This window comes from Pteropus alecto, unplaced genomic scaffold, assembly GCF_000325575.1.
Source record: "Pteropus alecto unplaced genomic scaffold, ASM32557v1 scaffold23, whole genome shotgun sequence".
NCBI classification, from domain to species: domain Eukaryota; kingdom Metazoa; phylum Chordata; class Mammalia; order Chiroptera; family Pteropodidae; genus Pteropus; species Pteropus alecto.
In genome coordinates this window covers 5,765,410-5,784,535 of record NW_006435837.1, presented here as the reverse complement: position 1 = coordinate 5,784,535, position 19,126 = coordinate 5,765,410, and the positions used below count along the sequence as shown (strand labels likewise).

At 42.3% G+C, this 19,126-nt stretch overlaps 1 protein-coding gene across 1 annotated transcript in view; it reads left to right on the top strand.

Moving 5' to 3' along the window:
* Positions 1–19,126, top strand: part of REPS2 (RALBP1 associated Eps domain containing 2) — a 133,669-nt gene that overhangs the window by 13,991 nt on the left and 100,552 nt on the right. The window contains exon 5 of the mRNA XM_025046608.1: positions 1,514–1,611. Within this exon, the coding sequence (XP_024902376.1) occupies positions 1,514–1,611 (98 nt within the window). The remainder of the gene's footprint in view (positions 1–1,513; positions 1,612–19,126) is intronic.

The following is a 19,126-nucleotide window of genomic DNA, read 5'->3' as shown; positions in this document are numbered from 1 at the left end:
GGAAGAAAAAATCTGCCCCCAAGGCCAGGCCTCTCCAAAAATGATCCCCGACATGGCTGAGTCTTTGTTTCAGCCTTACTGATGAGGTAGGTCTTTATCTTCCAAGGCAGGCCCTCGTCGGTGGGAGACTAGAGCCATGGGCCAGATGACCTCCTCCGACATATGTCCCTCCTGGGCAGTGGAAGCGCCCTCTCTCTGAGGGGAGCCAGAGGCATGTGGGGTCAGCTTCACAGAGAAAGCTCGTGATCACTAGTGTTCCAACCATGGTACAGTTTACTGTGGTTTAAACCTTCCGACATTAAGACTGTAATTCAGTGTTTCATTAAGGTGGAACGATCTTAAAAATCCTTCTTCGATGACGACACCTGCCTACCAGCTGAGACTTATTTTTTAAGATTCGGATTATGTGCTCTTGGTGTTTCTTTTGCAGCTTTTATATTTTCAATCATTCTTAGCAGGGTCTGAAAATTCACTGAATGATTTGCCAGGCAATGATTTTGATATTTTAATGTGTTTTAATGTGTTACAAATTTGTGTTCCAGTTTCTTGAAGGAAATACAAAAAGCAGATGTGAGCCCAAGAGTGGTTGGTTGGTCTTGATGTGGTGGTGTTATACCTTCTTTATTTTAAAAAGATCACACAGTGCTAAAGGTGATGCCATAACAGGCTGCTCTGCTCTCTCTGCTTGATTTTATTTATAAGGAAGCTACTAAAAGAAAGCTTTTTACTTATTTACATACTTCCAAAAATTTGAACTGTTAACCCACACAGATCAGAAATGGTTTCATCTTGGGTGATAATTTCTTCTTGCTATTGGAGCTGAATAGTACCTGGTTATGTTTAATGTTTAACTGTTTTTCTACCATATTGGCAAGGTCGTTAAATGTTCTGGAAATAAAAGGAAACAAATGCATTCGTGTTTGTGGCGTAAAATTTTTTCTTAAAGGTAGCAAAATTATTTTTAGTTTGGTTATTGAATGATAAATATAAAATATATTTATTTTTATATTTTTCTCTACTTGGTTTTACATCTTTTCTTCCAGTGCCATTTTTCAAAAATAAACAAAATAATGTTGATTCTTGGTGTTCAAAATGCGTATTTGTTTTCTTCTTGGGTGGGTGATGGAGAAGACTTTTAAACAGGAGGGTATATATAGAATTTACCTTATATCTAGAATTTTAACACTTATAACATGGCATTTTTCTAACTGCTCTCATTGTTTTCTATCCCAATTTAGGTTTTCACCATTCTACCCTTACAATTTATTCCAATTCTTAACCTGATGTAAATATTTTCCTGCCTCATGAATTGGTTGGATATCTTTAGATTATTCAGTTAAATTGTACACAGGTACACCAAGGTTTCTTTGTGCTAGGTGGCCCTATGCACATAAACTCTAATTCCTTTGCTAATTCTTTCCTGAAGAGCACACTGTATCAGTCTGTGTGTAAAGTCATATTTTTGGGGTGGAATCTTTGTATACCATGCTGACTTTCCCTCCTGTTGTTTCAGCTCCATATGAAGCTAGACAGCCTTTTATTCAGCCTGAGGGACCCTCATTGGGGGGCCAAGGAGCCAAGCCCCCTCGTCACCAGGCTTCCCTTATCCGGGTGAGTGATGTGGGGTTATGCCAATGGGAGACTTTGGGGACATGGCTTCGTGATGAGGCCTCTTTTTTTTTTTTTTTTGGCAAGGAAGATATGAAACTATTCCTTCATACCAATATTGTACTTCTTGCTTTGTTGTTTGTATATTTTCCTAAATCATTTTTTTTTCTGTACATGTTTCTCAGTGTGTCTCGAGTAATCTAAGCTGTTTCATGGTCTCTGGTATGTCTAAAATGTCCTCCCACTTTCATCTACTTAATCAAGTAGGTACCTTCTTCTGGAGAGCTTTGCTTTTTCCAAAACAGTCTGTCCTACCTCTGCCTTATTCTTTATTCTCACTCATCTAGTGCATAGTTTGCTGTTACCCATTTGTTTCATGCCTCCAATTACATTGCAAACTTTTGGAAGGCAGAGATAGTTCTTCTGTTTTTTCCCTCAATGCCTAGTCCAATGCTGTTTGGAGAACAGTTATTTTACAAATGGCAGCAACTACTCTTTCCTATATGTAATAAATACAAAAGAAATATGGCAGAAGCGCAAGTGGTAGATCAGTTTTTCCTGGCTATACCATAGCTTAGAACATTTCAGCTTCCTTTTTTTCCCAGTGTTTTCCTTTGGATAAAGACCTCTTATTTTTTCTTCTGTGTTTGCAACTGTTTTCTTGACTAGTATCTTTGAGTCCTGTGCTGAGGAAGTCATATTCTCAAAAACGAGTGTGTGCCTGTGTGTGTGCCTGCATGAGAAAAATTATGAAAAGACTGGGTTCAGTGTTTGACCCTAAAGACAAGAGGAGGTAGGTTGGTTTGCATAACATTTGAGTTCTACAGCTTGGGAGAAGATATCATTTACGCACAGGCAGGTCTACTCAGAATAGCAGGGCGGTGTCAGATACTCCAAAAGAAATGGGCTGGCATATGGACCAGAATAGACAAAGGCTAAGGAATAGAGAAGCTTGAGGTGTTCACTGAATACCCGCTGGGGATGGAGAGCTGTGTTAGGCTTAGTATAGAACTTTTTCTTCTAAGGCGGTACTCTGTGTACGGAGAACTTTCTTAAAGACAGTAATTTAGCCATATGCTGTGTATTTAATGCTTCCTGCAACTATAAGGTCTCAGCACTGTTATATCTATTAGTATAGATGAATTAACTGTGGCCGAGAGAGGTCAAGTAACGGATCTAAGATTTCATTCATAAATCATAATTTGCTCCTAAGCGGCAGAGCCAGAATTTGAACCCAGTCCTGCTCAATGTCAAAACCTGCACTTTAAAATACTTTGTTATACATTAGAGTCGCATATTACAAGGAGGCTAGGTTCTAGAGTTGCTGCATAAACACACATTGGGTGTAGTAAAAAATTTTCCTGAAAATCCCTTACCGATACCACATTAAAGAGCCAAGATGCCATTTTCTCCTAGGTTCCGGAGAGCTCAGTTTCATTCCCGGGTCGAAACGGACAGCTGTATCTTCAGCTGAGCCCCAGGTGTAGTAGTTGGTTGCATTTAGAGGTCCTGTGGTATAAAAAGTATGTCGTTAAACATGAGAATCACACACATTGTGGAGTGATGGTTACTTTAGGAAAGGTATCGGAGGGACTGGATGGAGTTCATCTAAAAAATCTCCGTGGTATGGCTGTGTATATTTCTGCAAAGTGTATTCCAATGCTGTGGAGACCAAATCCTGAATGAGTAGAATGGTGATCAAGCAAGCAGTAGAGCATGAACTTGGCAATGGTTGGACAGGGTCCACTGGGCCATTTCTGTCTAGCTTCCTGGGTGGGATGGCCATGGGCCCTCACTTGGATTGGTGTCTTGTGACTTTTCTTCTAATCTCTCGGTGCATTTTTCTGCTGATAAAGATGCTTCTTGGGTCCTTCACTTAACTAATGTTTATTAAACACCTGTTACGTGCCAGGTGCTATGTTGAGAATACAAAAATGAGGTATAGCACTCCCATTCGCTGTTCTCATGGAGCAGCTTATAGGCTATTGGAAGAGATGGCCATTAATCAAACCATCACAAAGTAAATGTATAATTATGAAATATGATGCAAATGGAAATTATACTGTGTTTTGAGGGTGAAAAATGGAGGCGGGGGTTATGACCTAGCCTTGACAGGCAGGGAGCGACATTTGAGTTGAAACGAGATGGATTCGTAGGTATTAACTAGTTGAATGGAGGGAGTAGGCAAGAAAATCGAGGGGAATACACATGTAAAGACATTTTCTATGTGCTTAGCATTTTATACACATCATTTCTTTCAGTGCTCATAGCTCTTTTATGAGGTAATTCCTGTTATTATCCCATTTTTCAGATAATAAAACCTGAGATTTAAAGACCTTATTTAATTTGCCCAAGGTCACAGCTAGGAAGTGTTAGGGCTGGAGTTCAAACACTGGACATGATTCCTTAGTCTCTGGCTCATGAACCAGATGGATGGTGATGTCATCTGTTAAGCTAAGAAGCCCTGGATGAAAAACTGCTGTTGGGAGTACTGGAGAAAGACCATGAGTTCAGTGTTGGATGTTGGAATTTGAGGTTTTGAGATAGCCAAGAGGAGGTATCAGAGATGGTAGGATATATAGGTCTGGAGCTTTGGAGAGAGCCAGGCTGGAAATAAGTATTTGGCAGAAATTGTCCATTAGAAGGACTTATGATATAGTGCAGAAAAAACCAGACAGGTGCTCGCCCAGGTCCAGCCAAACTTTGTGTGACCCTGGGGTAAGTTCCTTCTCTTTTCTGTAACATGAATGACTTGGAATGGATTTCACAGTCCATTGTAATAACCTGCAGCAGTCTGATTCTCTTAATGTTTGTTTGGCATTAGTGGATTCCCCCCTCCTGTTTGGAGCATTGCCTTATGTTTAAGATGAGATCAAGGGGCCTTTCTTGGGACAGCAGTATGTGGTTTTTATGGCTGATGTGTTTTTCTTTCTTTAGTTCTTAGGTTTCCTTCTTATGCCTGTCAACTTGGTTTGGCTGGACTCCATGTCCCAGAAAGCAAAATGCCAACCTGAATTAGTCATGTAGATGAGAGGATCTGAAGTGAAGGGTCTTGGTGGTAGGGGATTAATATGGATTCGGCATAGCGCTAGGCTAGGCCAGGGTAACTAATTTCCCTCATGTCGCCATGTTAACATGCTGATGGCAACTTTACTGTCTTCTATCTTCTTCTGTGACCTCATATTCAAGCCCTTCCTGCCTGATTGGGAGGAGGTGGCCTGTGGGTCCTGGGGGAGGCTTTAGGGATCCTGGACCAGCACTGTTGGATTTCTTGGGCATGGCATTTTAGAAGTGCTTATGTGCCAAATTCAGCACTCAAATGTTGGCGTGAATACTCTTTTTGGTTAATGTTTTAGGAATTTCAAAGTTTTTTGTTCAGATGTTGGATGTTTTTCTCCTCGAAATTTCAGATACTGAGCATATCCTCTGTTGGTGGATGGTTGACAGTGGTTTGTAAAGAAACGATGAGTCTTTCTTGTTTCATCTGTTATCATGTGTTTATAGGTTATTTTCCCAAGTTATTCCAGCCATTAAGACTATGTAGTCATTTGTAATTTTGCTGGTATAGGATTTAGAATCGCCTCTACTCCTCTCCCTGTAATCTACTGCCTCTGTTTTTGCCATGGTTGCCAGAAACTACCTAGTGTTAAGTCCTTGTCTCATAGACTTCTTGGCAGCTTTTGACACTGACTCATCATTTGGTATCCAGGATGCCGTCCTCTCCTGGTTTTCCTCCTGCTTCTATCACTACCTCTTCCTAATCTTCTTTTTCAATTCTCCTTCCTCCACGTGCCCCTTATGTGTTGGTGAGCCCCAGATCCAATTCTCACTGTAGTACTCTTTAGCTATGTGGAGGCCGATGACCACGTATCTCCATCTGCCAGTCGTCTTCATTCGAATGTCCCACTGTCACTTTAAACATGTCTTTTCCATAAAACCAGCTTTCACCCTTCTACTCATGGCTCCATCCACTCATCAGCACAGGCCAGAATATTGGTCACTATCTCTGACTCCTCTCTTACCCCTTCTGCCCATTCAGTTACCAAGTCTTGGCCATTTCACTTTCTAAATACCTCTCTTATCTAAATGTCCATTGCTCCGTACTTCTTCTTTTCAGGCTATTTTCATTCATCGAATCTGTCATATCAGCCTCTAACTCTTCCTGCTTCCATTCTTGCCCTTTTCAAATCTATTATCATTACTGCAGACAAAAGTAATTTTAAAAACACAAATCGAGTCCTCCTCCCTTGATTGAAACCCGTCACACTTTGCCCATTGCTCTTAGCAAATCATTCATGTTCCTGAACGTGGCTCTCTGGGCCTGGTGTTTGGCCCCTACTGTTCTCTTCTCTCTGTCCTCCTGCCACTCAGAGCTGCTGGTTGTTTCCCATATGGTCTGTGTTCTTTGTGTGGGAAACTTGCTCTTCGTTCTTGCTTTGCCTTCTTCGATTTTTTCCCTTGTCTCACTTCACCTATGTGTTTTCCCAATCAATAATATGAAGTGTGAGAATTTTCTAATATTTCTTGTATATGTGAGGTTTCCGGTTTTCATTCTTAAAAAAAAAAGGTTTGTCACTCATCTTCTCATTTATCCGAGAACATCAGCCAGAGGGAAGGGCTTCCGATCCATATTGGTTTCCCATCCCAGAAACATTCAGTGTTGTCTCTTTCTTTTGTATTGTTCCAGGAATGCTTTATGCATCTATAAGTAAATGTAAGTGTTCTTATAGATATTGAATATATGCAATATATTTTTACTTCAGGGAGGCTGGTTTGGCAAATGAAATATTCATCCAGCCAGATATCACTAGAAAAAATGATCTTTTGTTTTAAACTAAGATATGCTCATGTTTCAAACTCTAAACATACATGCTGTGATGTTTTCTTCTCTTTCTGGAGGGACAAACTCAAAGTCTTTTGGGGTAAATTCTCAATACTCACTATTCTTTTTACGTCAAAGACAAAATAATGACAAACAACATTTAGAGAACTTTACCACCCTGCTATTCTACTTAGGGAAGTTTTCTAATGAACAGGCAGGGGACAGGTTGTTAGACATTGCTAGCCAGCCACCATACTATTTTAAAAATCTGTAACTTGAAAGATATTTAAATCCTTTCCCCGCATTCTCACTCAATCTCAATTTCTTGCCGCGCTTCCCACCCTGTCCCAGACTTCACCATAGGTACTTATAGCCAGAAGCACACTCTCTCTGTCCCTTGCAACCTTTTGGAATGGTTCTAAATAGCAAAGATGTTGAGAGAAGTGATTACCCCAGGCTCTATCAGAGTGGTGTTGGCATAAATCCGAAGAGAATGGACAGTCACCACAAGTAAATTGTTCATTCTAAGAGTTTCGATGGGAACAAGAAGAAGCAGTCTTTCTGGGAGGCTGACACTGCATCGGGGGAACTTTTTATGGTGTAAAAGTTATTTTATCGGTAGACCGGACCAGGATGCTGGGAGGGTGAGGAGAGCGGAGATTGTGGCCGAAAGTTTGGGGTGCAATTGAGGGAGGTGGCTTAGAGTTGAGTAATGAGAGAGTTGGTGCTCTGAGTTGGGAGAAGAACGAAGCAGGTAAACCAGCAGGGCATACTATGCACTGCCTCAGACACTCTGGTTCTGTTACCTAATGCTCAGCCCCGGGAGATGGCCACGAGGAGGGTTGGGCCAACAGGGACTCTTTCAGGGTCCAGGAATTCTCTCTTGAGCCATCTTTTGACCTATGTGGGTTTTTTTCCCCCCTGTAGTGTCTCAGGCACTTTTTGCCTGCCTTCCTTTGGAATCTTTCCCCTCTCCCCGAGAGCTCTGACATTGTCCCCTGTGAAGTGCCCCTTTGTCTACGTCAGCCATAACGCCACTTGCACACTTGTACATTTCGTTCTTGCCCTTTTCCTCCACTCATGTTGCAGCCAAACCCTCAGACTGATGAGCCACTGAAGAAACAATGTGGATGTTCTCATGGGGGCGGGAGCTAAAACCCGTCTGAGGATGGTCTCTCTCCTCATGTGGCCACAACGAAAGCACTCTAAGGTGTTGGTGGCATGTTTAAGATTACATAGTAAACACCGCTCTGTTATTTTTTGGAGCTTTCAAACACTTTTGTTCTCCAGAGCAATTAAAAATTTAAAAAAGGTATATCAACAATTGAAAAGATACGAAAGGGTACAGAATGAAAAGTGTTCCTCTCATCCCCGACCCCAGCCATCCAGTTCCCCATCTCAGAGGCAACTAATAGGACCAATTTCTTCTGTATCAGTCTAGAAATATTTTATGCATATCCATGTGAATATAGGTATTCTTATATGTAATTATGTGTGCAAAATACGTAGTTCTACCTTTTTACACATATGGTAGCTTGCTACACAGCTGTTATGCACTGTGTATTTTTTACTTAGCAATAAGCTTTAATAACATTCTGTAGCAGTACATAAAGCACTTCCTCATCTTTTTGGGTTTTTCAAATGCATAGCATTCACTGTGTGCATCTTCCATAAATCATTTATCCAGCCCTTCTGATCAACAGCATTGTTTGCTCATATAAAGCATTAGTTCCCAGAAATGGAATAATTGGGTGAAATGTCTACATGCTTTTAATTTTTGACAGATTTTCAAATTGGAGCTCGTATCAATTTACACACTTACCAACAATGTATGAAAATATTTATTTTCCAATATCCATGCAAATTACAAGGTGCTAAAAAACTTACGGATCTTTGCCAATCTGATAGTGAAAAATGATATCTCAGTATACTTTTAATTAGAAGTTCTCTACTAGTGAAGTGGAATGAATATCTTAAGTTTATGAGTCATTTGTATTTCCTCTCACATGAATTGCTTCTTTATATCTTATGACCTTTTTTTCTTTTGGGCTATCAGTATTTCCTTATTGGTTTGTCATTTCTACCGGTCTGAAACCAGGAGCTGGTGTCTCTGTTCCTCTGGACAAGTGAGAGCCTGCAGTGTATGTGGAAAACTGCTCCTTGCGTGGTCAAGAGGAGGTCCTGGGCATCTGAGGCCCTGGAAGGAGGGTAGGGACGCCAGATTCTTTTTCAGTTCTGGAGAACCCCAGGCTGCCTGCACTAGAGATTTCTTGTTTTTACCTTCTTGGCAGTAAAGTTGAATTACTTATGTTATGGGTAGAGATTAGGGCTAGGAAAATCTTCTATTGTTAGATATGGTAAATGTGAACACTGTGTGTGTCTGTGTGTCTGTGTTGACCTCAGCATTGCTTAGACAAATAAGTTCTCTGAGTGAAACGGAAGGAAGGGAGGGAGAGAGGCAGAGGTAGGAGGAAGAAGAGGGAAGGGGGTGGAGAGAGAGTATACGTGTGTTTGTCTTTGTGTGTGACAAGAAGAACTGGTTTGATAAATTTCATAGGAATGCATGTGCCTTGTTCTTATGTGACATCTTGTTTTACCAGATTCATTCCCCATTTGATTTCAGACCTTCACTGGAGTTTTACCATCTCCAAGGGGGTAAAAGGTTGCTGTGTCTTCGGCGTGTTCTAATTCACTGAGTCTACCTAGGACCCACAGAGATCCAAATGGTCACTATCACCATAAAGAAGTCCTAGTTTTCATGGCGTCAGCCTCCTTTCTACTTATTTCCTTCACCTACTTATAATTCTTTATCAGATAGTCTAGTCCTTATTTTTAAGACATTTTATTTCAACTGATACTGAAATTTACTTTTCTCTGCCTAAATCTTTTTTTAACTGTCTTATTGTATTCCTCAGGTGCTTATCTGTTAAAGTGATGTTAATCGCTTGGTTTCTTTGCTGGGAGGCACTTCTACATGAAAGGCAAAAATGTTTTGTGTTACAAGATGAGAACAGTAAAAAGATACCAGATCATTGAAAGAAAGGTGACTCTGGGATATAAGAAGAAGATACTTAGGATAGAAATTGAAGGTTTTTTCGTGGGGTGGGGAGGGGAAGACATTGATTCAGTAAATATTAGAACTGAGTGGAGTGCTGCCTTAAGGCTTGGAAAAAATCCATGCTTTCGATCAGTGGTCCTCAACCTTTTTGGCACAGGGACCGGTGCTCCTATGAGAATCTAATGCCTGATGATCTGAGGTGGAGCTGGGGGAGCTAATGCTGGGGAGCGGCTGCAGATACAGATGAAGCTTCTCTCGCTCGCCCGCTGCTCACCTCCTGCTGTGCGACCTGGTTCCTGACAGGCCATGGACCAGTAAGGTCTGAGGCCCGGGGATTAAGGACCCCTGCTTTAGCGATAGTGAGTTGGCTGGGGAGGGTCAAAATGGTAGGCTGGTCCACATTAGAATTCTAGCATCCATGCAGTGGTGTTTCAGCCGGTCGGTTAGACTACTGAGGAAAGCAAATGAGCACATTTTATTTGTAGGATCAGCTTTTCTTTTCTCCACTGGGTATGGGCATTGCGTTAAAGGCTTATGGTGTCCAGAACTTTCCTGGTAATACCTAAGGCCCACCTTCGTTTGGTGGAGAGGAGCACCTCTGATTTAGCCTCTCAGATGTAGCAGAAAACACCTGATAGAACTCCTGGTCCCAGACAGTACTTCTTTTTTCCATATATATTTTTAAAATTTTTCAATTACAGTTGACATTCAGTATTTTATATTAGTTTAAGGTGTACAGCATAGTGGTTAGACATCTATATACTTTATGAGATGATCCCCCCAATAAGTCTAGCACCCACCTGGCACTATACATAGTTATTACAATATTATTGACTATTCCCTATGCTGTACTTTACATCTTCATGACTGTTTCGTAACTACCAATTTGTACTTCATGCCTTTCCTTTTTCACCCAGCCCACCTCCCATCTGGCAACTATCAGTTTGTGCTCTTTATCTGTGAGTCTGTTTGTTTTGTTCATTTATTGTATTCTTTAGATTCTACGTATAAGTGAGCTCATATGATATTTGTCTTTGTCTTTGATTTATTTCACTTAGGATAATACCCTTTAGGTCCATCCATGTTGTTACAAATGGTAAGATTTCATTCTTTTATATGGCCGAGTAATATTCCATTGTATATATGTACCACATCTTCTTTATCCAGTCATCTATTTGTGGACACTTAGGTTGTTTCCATATCTTGGCTATTGTAATTAATGCTGCAGTGAATGTAGGGGTACATATATCTTTTCGAATTAATGTTTTGGATTTCTTTCGTTAAATTCCCTAAAGTGGAATTGCTAGATCATATGGTCATTCTATTTTTAGTGTTTTGAGGAACCTCCATACTGTTTTCCATAGTGACTGTACCAATTTGCAATCCCACCAGCAGTGCATGAGTGTTCCCTTTTCTCCACATTCTTGTCAACACTTGTCGACTTATTGACTTATTGATAGCCATTCTGACAGGTGTGAGGTGATATCTCATTGTGGTTTTAATTTGCATTTCTCTGATGATTAGTGACATTGAACATGTTTTCACATGTCTGTTGGCCATCTGTATGCCCAGACAGCACTTTTTAAAGCTGGAAAGGAGAGTGGTGTTTATTTCCAGCGTATTCTCCAGGACCTTTTCATCTCAGTTAATATATATGAGGCTGTGAATATGGAAGGCTCTTTTACAACAGCACCACTGTATCCCCTAGTCCCATCAGCATTGCCTTTGACCTCCGGTGAGCAGGTGGTGTCATGCACCCAATTGCCTGTTCCAGTGCTGTGCTGACCCCTTAGCTTGTATATGTCATTTCAGTCCTCCTCACAGTCTTGGAAGGTTAGACTGCTTGCAAGATTACATCCTCTACTCATCCACTGGGAAGTACTAAATGGCTTATATGCGTCGGCCACCACGGAAGGGGTACCCTGAAGACTGCAAACATGGCGCCTGCTCTCAGGCAGCTTGCAGTCAAGTGCGGGGAGATGGATGCGAATCGGACAATCTCACTTCTGCACATATAATGGAAAACTCACAATTTCCCTCAAGGAAAGAGAGCACTTTGGTAGCATATAACAGAGATCTCACGTAGGCCTACAAAGTGAGCCAAGGTTTCTGCAAAGAAGTTGGGGATGACTGCGAGTTAACCGGGCAAAGGACAGATGGTGCTGGGAGATGAGGAGAGGAGTGTCTCACGTAGTGGTGAGAGCCTAGACAAAGGGCATGCATTGGTCGGGGTTCTTCATTGTGGACAACGGAATCTGATCTGGTTAGCTTAACCATATGGGGATTTACAATAGAGGTGTGGATAGCCTATCAAATTTTTGGAAGAACTGAAGATTCTGACTATTCTGAGCTTGCAGGAACAACTGCTACCATTGCTTTCAGCTCCAGCTCCACACCATGCATGACCTGGATGGGCAGAATGAATGTTTTGTTCCCTTCCTCTTTCACCATGTGACTTGGTTCTGAATCAGTCTTCCATGGGAGTGTTCGTTTAGTGGAACCTAAGTCCCATCTGGAATTCTAGCAGCAAAAGGCTTTTGGACTGTAGTTTTTACCTAGCCAACCTCTGCAGGGAGTTATACTAAGAAGGGGCGGAGTGGGTGTCAGTGAGCCAGTAGCATGGGGTGGGGACAGTGGAAGAACTGAAAGGCCTGTGTGTTAGAGCCTGGAGTGATAGGGAGATGAGGCTGGAGAGGTAGGCAGAGCCATGTGAGCCATGGCACCGACTTTTAGGTGGGAGAACTGATGGCTCAGAAGTTAAGTAACTGGCCCAGGTCTCATGGCGAGTTAGTGACCATCCCAGATTTGAAGCTAAGGCTGTCTGCTTCCAGAACCTGCACTCTTCTTGCACCTCCAATCTGTAGCCTGATTCTCTAAAGCATTCCTTGAATTCAGCCCAAGTTCTTGACACATCTGTTTCCCATCTGACCTCAGGCTGTCTTGAATGTTAAGGGGACGGCATAGTGGGGAAATGACAGGCAGCCTTGACCTAACTGGCATGGATGGGGCTGAGGATGTTAGTACAATGGTACTAGAAGTCTGCGGCCTCATCTGAGTCTTCTTACTGCAGATTTCTCACTTTGTCCTCTAAGCAGAGAGCAAAATCCTGACAATTGCAAAGGAAAAATGCCCTTCTGGAGCAGCAGATCTTGGCTTCTGATAGAAGAATTGGAGACAGTGATCACTCATAAGCATTCCTTATGTTACTCAAAATAGCACTAGTGCTACATACTAAGATAACAGTGAAATGATTGAATATCTATATTGTGTGGATATCTATAGGATTTTTTCCTGATGTGAAAATATGCCAGATACTTATAGGCAAAATTTATGTGAGAAAGAAGATGGTGCTCTGTCTGTATAATTTCATAGTTCACAAAATCTACAACTAAACTAGATAATGGAGAGGGAGATGTGAGTATAGCATAGTTCATATCCCAGGCTCACATCCTCAATGTGCAAAATCGCTGCAGTGATTTAGGCATTGCGGCCAGGTTCTTAAAAGGAAAACTGCACGTTGTTGCAGGATGGAAGGATGAGAGGGAGAGAACCATAGGGCCTGATGATTAAGAATACGCACTGGGCCCCTGTTCATGTTCTGGCTCTTCCATTTACTAGGTGTGTGGTCTTGGTAAGCAACTTTCCTTCCCTAATGCTGTTTCCTGTTCTGCATCATGGGATTAATGAGACCCACTTCACGGGGTATTGTGAAGATGAAAATAGGTCACATGTATTAGGTGCCTTCAGTGTCAGGCACTAAGCAAAGTAATGAATGTGTTACCTACTATTCTCCTATGGTTCTGGTGGTCGTTTTAAAAATTTAGTTTGTCTTAATAAGCAGCAACTGTTGCCTGTTAGAGTCCTACAGTTTGGTAATCAGCCTTCTAAACTGTTGAAAATAGATCCCTAAGTGAGTTTGACAACATGTGGTTAAAGACACGTTTGTAGATTTACTTCCATAAACTGATAAGGGTAAAGTGCCGTGTTAGGATTTAATTTTAACTAATTTCTCAACAGACAAAAACAAGTTATTTATTACAACTTCCCATGAATCTATAATTATTTTGAAATAAAAAGTGAAAAAACATTTTTTTTCAAGTTCTCTAACTTCCTAGGTTAGTGAGAGGGCCCAGCCTTTACACTGTTGGGTGACATTGTTTGATAAGTGCATATAAAATTCAGCTCTAGTCATTCTAGGAGTGCTTGGATGAGATAGGGGTGTGTAAATGCTTTGTAAATTTAAAAGCACTCTGAGTTTAACGTATTAATTTAATGGATGGTGGATTCCAGGGCATTTAAAAATGGTTTGATTTACATTTAGTAGAAATTCACCAAGTATAAAAACTTCATGCATGACATCGAGGTTAGATCACAGCTCAAAATTTTATGGTCTCATTTCTTCTCTGAGCGTCAGCAGAGGAGAGCCACGTGTTCTGGGAAGAATGACTTCCTGGAACGGGGTGTGTGTGTTGGGGGAAGAGGGCGGAGATGGTCTGCTGTCTTTTCTGGGGACGGTGAGTAGAATGCCCTCGTAGTGATTAATTCCTTGATAGTGTGTTGAGAAGATGGCTTATGAGCAGTAACGCCTCTCCCTTTCTTTCCTAGTGTCCTTTTGTCCTGGAGGCTCACCCTCCTCTGTTCATATCCTGATTCCATGAAGGTGGCCCTTTCCAGTAGCACCTTCGCCTTAGTGTAGATGGGAGGGATGGAGCAAAGCCCTGGTCCCGGGTCGTAGTGATTAATTCCTTGATAGTGTGTTGAGAAGATGGCTTATGAGCAGTAACGCCTCTCCCTTTCTTTCCTAGTGTCCTTTTGTCCTGGAGGCTCACCCTCCTCTGTTCATATCCTGATTCCATGAAGGTGGCCCTTTGCAGTAGCACCTTCGCCTTAGTGTAGATGGGAGGGATGGAGCAAAGCCCTGGTCTCCTCTTCCCGGAATCGCCATTTTTGCTGCTTTCCCCACTGCCTGGGCCAGCTGTGTTTCCTCCTGCACCATTTCCCTGGTTCTCTGCATCCTTAAAGCCGGGACTTTGGCTTGCACGCCCCCTAGTGGCACCTGTGATGCACCCCAGTTACCTTGTTTGTGGTACCATGACAGCTGTCTTAGACCAGAATCGGTGTTGTCCAATAGTTTGTTTGTTTACTAATTCAGCAAATATTTACTGAGTGTTTCGTATTTGATAGACACTTTTCTAGGTGCTGGGGATAAAGCAGTGATCAGAATAGACAAAATTTCCTGCCCTCATAGACCTTATATTACAATGAGACTGGAGTGTGAGACAGACTTAACAATATTTATAGAGTGGAATATAGAATGTTTTGACGGGAAAACAAAATTACTGAGTTCTGTCTTTTTTCTAGCTCCTTTGCTTCATCCTCACTTAGCCGTTTCCCCACATTTTCCCCCAGCCCTCTTTTTTTAAAAATCAAATGTCTTTTTATCTGCCTTTATGATACAATATTGTATATGAGTAGGAAACTAATACATCACTAAGATAACAGAAAGAAGGTGATGAGAGAAATTAGCAGGCATTTCTCCTAGCCCTCCTTTTTTTTTTTAACCTCTATACATCCTCCCTGAATCTCTTTCAAACTCATGAAAGACAAACTCCTATTAACCGAACATAGACAGATGGCTGTAACTATGCATCCATGTGCTGTTCCTGTAGCTTGTTTGCACGAACGACCAAATTATAATTAGAAAGTCGTTTGGGCTCAGAATCACGTCATGTCATTAGGTGGTTAAATTACACAATGAAGGTGGCCTCGAGCTTCCATCTTCTGTGCAGGAATGGCTGCGGTTGGGACTGGGCAGGTCTGCCTTTCCTTTGGGCCTTGCTTGAAGGCTAGCAGTGAGAGTAACAGCTGCTATAACAAATATGCCACATATTTTAATGACTTACCACAGTTGGTATATTCCTCACTCATCTAACAGGTTGGCAGGTAGCTTTCCTTCACATGACGATTCAGGTGCCAGGGCTCCTTCTGTGTCCGTGCCATCCTCCCCTTCAGTTGGATGACGAAGAGCATAGAAGGGTGCCACAGGGTGCTAGCCCTGCTTGCGGGTGCTGCAAGTCAGTTTGTGCTCACATTGCATTGTTTAGAACTCAATCACATGGCTGCACCTATCTGCAGGGCGGGCCGGAAAAATGTCATTCCTGGGTGTGCAGCCACTCAGTGACAGTTTGTGCTTCTCCAAATGGCTTGTTTATTAAAGCACCCAAAAGACATTGCACCCTTGGGTGAAATGGCTGGAGTCGCATGCAGTATTTACAGGATGCCTCCAGGGTGGGATTATATTCTAAACAGAAATGTTCTATGGTTGAAACAATATACACACCCTTCTGAAGTTCCCCTTGACAATGCCTCCTTGTAATTCATATTACTCAGCTATGCTTGATTTTTAAGATACTTCGGGGTAAATGTCACCTTTTGGGATTTTATTAATAGTATTACTTTTTAATGAGTCTTTTGAAGTCTCTTTCATTATAAACAGCCTGTTTTCCCGAGAGATAATAACTTGCAGTGCCAAATATTTGCATTTCACTTGAAACAAAACCAAGGGTTTGAATGTTTTAAATATAAGCAAATCTAATTCTCCTGTGTCTAGAGAAACTGTATAATGAACCATATGTATGTGGCTTAAGCAGACAGATGTGGGCGATTTCTCTCTCTCTCCTTTTACTTTTTCTTAAAAATGCTGGCAGAGCTCAAAATTGGCACCAAATATCAAATATCTCCACCCAGCCAACCAAACCACTGGAACTGGAGCTGAACTGGGGGAGGCCTCCTAGGGTGCATCCAGAAGTGAAACTTTTCCTGATTCTGGCTTCGACTTGGAAGCCCAAGGCTCCACAGCTCACCTACCCCTATTTCTCAGTGCTTTCAGTCTTTGCAAGTAGACATTGTCTGGAAAATTGTATTGGTTGTTGAGGTTGACTTTTGCGTTCATTCGGAGATGGTTCCATGCCTCTGGGTCCTGCAGCAAGATGGCCCCCTAGCTGCTGACAGAGCGGTCCTGAGCTGCCATACCCACTGCTGGAATGGGTCTTCCTCTGCTAGTAGCCATATGGCTTTTTTTTTTCTTACTCCTCTCATAGCACTCCCTACCCCAGGGTCACCCTGACCTCTGGCCGGAATTACAGATATGGCCTTACCTGGTTTTCTTCCTTTTAGTCTTCCCTCCTCCATTATCCCCACTGAAATGATCTTTCCGTAACTCAAATCTGATTATTCAGTGTCCTGTTTAATACTTAATTGTGGCTTCCTATTATCTTCTAGGTATAGTCTAACCCTCTTAACCTGGTGCACCTGGGCCTTCGTGATCTGGGCCCTGCCTTTTGTCTGGATCATCTTGAGACAACTCCACTAACATCCTCTCTGCACTGGCAGCTTAGTCTATCTGTGTAGCCTAACTAAACTACTTTTAGGATTTGGCTATTTTCTATCATTTTGGGGGTCTTTGTCAATGCTGTTCCTTTTGCTTGCTTTTCCCTGCACATTTTGTATCATTGCCTCTAAAACTTGAGTGTGCTTCGTATCACCCAGGAGGCTTATTAAACCACAGATTCATGGGTTCCATTGCCAGACTTTGTGATTCACTAGGTGTAGTTCTGATGTGGGTTGTCCGGGGGCCACACTTTGAATAGCAAAGCTCTAGAGCACCCTATCTTACCACACAGCATGCACTTCGCTGTTTTGAGATTGTCTTTTCCCCTAATCGGACTCTACGCTTCCTGGGGGGAAGAATCTGTTTGCCCATCAGTGTATCCCTAGTGACCAGTGTCTGGGATATTATTGGTGTTCAGTAAGTATCTGTGAATGAATGAATGAGTGGGTCACTGTTTATGCAGCAAAGTTCAGATCATGTTGCTTCTTGTAGTGGATCAGCTTTCTTTTGGAATATTTCAGCCGAAGGATATGTGGAATGTGATCTACCCCTTCCATATGCCGTTACCTGTCCTTGAAATACTCACCTAATGGATATGGAACTTGAGAACTCCCCATAGAGATCAGACCATGGGTGAAGTACAGGAAGATGGATAGGGACTTCTTTTGATCTCAAACTTTACATTATGAAATGGACTCACAGGTTTTCTTTCATTAAGCACAACATAGGGTAGTGTTTCTGCATTTCTTTCAATATAAGGCATACTCCTGAACTTACTAGAGTCCGTCAAAAAAGTGGACCTCACCTCTCTCGGAATGTTCTAAATGTAGAATTTCAGTGCAGGCTCCTTGTCAGCACGCTTATATGACATTCCAGCTCCCAGGAACTGCATTATGGAATTCTGACCGAGTTGTATGAAACAATCATAATGACATACCCAACCATGTATCATCATAGGATGTTTTATGGTGAACATTTTCTGCAATTAAAAAATTAGTTTCTCTCACTAAAAAAAAAAAAGTGGACCTCACGCTACTTTTTAGCATCCGTGATGTGCCTGCTAGGGACTGTATGCGGGATAAAGGAATGTATGATACAGTTCTAGCCCTCCGAGTTGAAACCTGAGTGAAGGTAGCCAAGAACACAAAATGTTCAAACTGTAATACTTATAATACAATTCATATTTTTTAAGGTGCTCAAATCACTTGTTAAGTCGATTAAAAACAGGCAGTGAGAAGCAGGGGGAAAGAGATGGGCAGGTTAACATGTTTAGTGCAAGCCCATAGAAGGGCCGCGCTATGCGTGGGTGACACAATGCTCATATGTCCTCTTTCGTTGTCGTAAGGCCTTTTTGGTTTTAAGGAGCAGGGACTATCCTTGCCAGCTTAAGTTTTCTTAAAAAGGAGGTGATCGGTGTTCTCGTGGGAATCCAAAAAATGAGAGACCAGTGGCCCTGTGGTCCTGAGAAGCAGTTCTTGGTTGTTCATGCCAGTGCTGCCATCAGCAGGCCCTTGCCCTAGTTGCCTTGAGTGTGCTCCACTGTCCACTTATTCTGCTACCAACAGCCATCATCAGTCCCTACTCTTTCTAGCACTCTCTCTGCCACAGGTTCTGCTATGCTTGATTCTGGCTCTCTCATGACTTTAAGTCTCATCTGGTCCTCACTCTACACCATGGCCCATACATTTACAGAGAGGCATCTTTTCAGGGTTTGCTCTCTCTGCTTGTTGATCTTCATGTTCACATCCCCAAGAATGAGCATCTGGCCCAAGTTGTTCTTGCTAGAGAAGAGCTTTCTATGCCAGAGCATCCCAGAGGCCAGCAGCTGTGTCCCTCTGTCCCCCAACTCAGGTGAGACGAGGGGTGAAGTAGGTCATGTAGCTCACAGGTGGCTGCCAGGCCCACCTTTGTAGCAGAGCTGGGAAATGGCAGTGCTCTCTGCAGTGGCTGTGGGCTCGGCAGGTACATTGGTGAGCCCTTCAGGCAGTGGGGCTTGAGGATGGGCAGGATTTGAGCAGGCTGGGGTCAGAGGGAGGGTGTTCTGGGACAGAGGCACACATCTGACCCATAAAGTGTGAGCATGTGGGCAACCAGAAACCTGCTGAAAGTAAGCGAGGAGGAGGCTGGATTGTAACAGTCCTGAAGGTCAGGTGGAGAAGGCGGATTTTGTTATTAGGCAATAGGTCATCCTGTAAGCTTTTAAATAGAGGAATCAATCCATTTCTCCTGTCCATTCCGGATTCCTGCT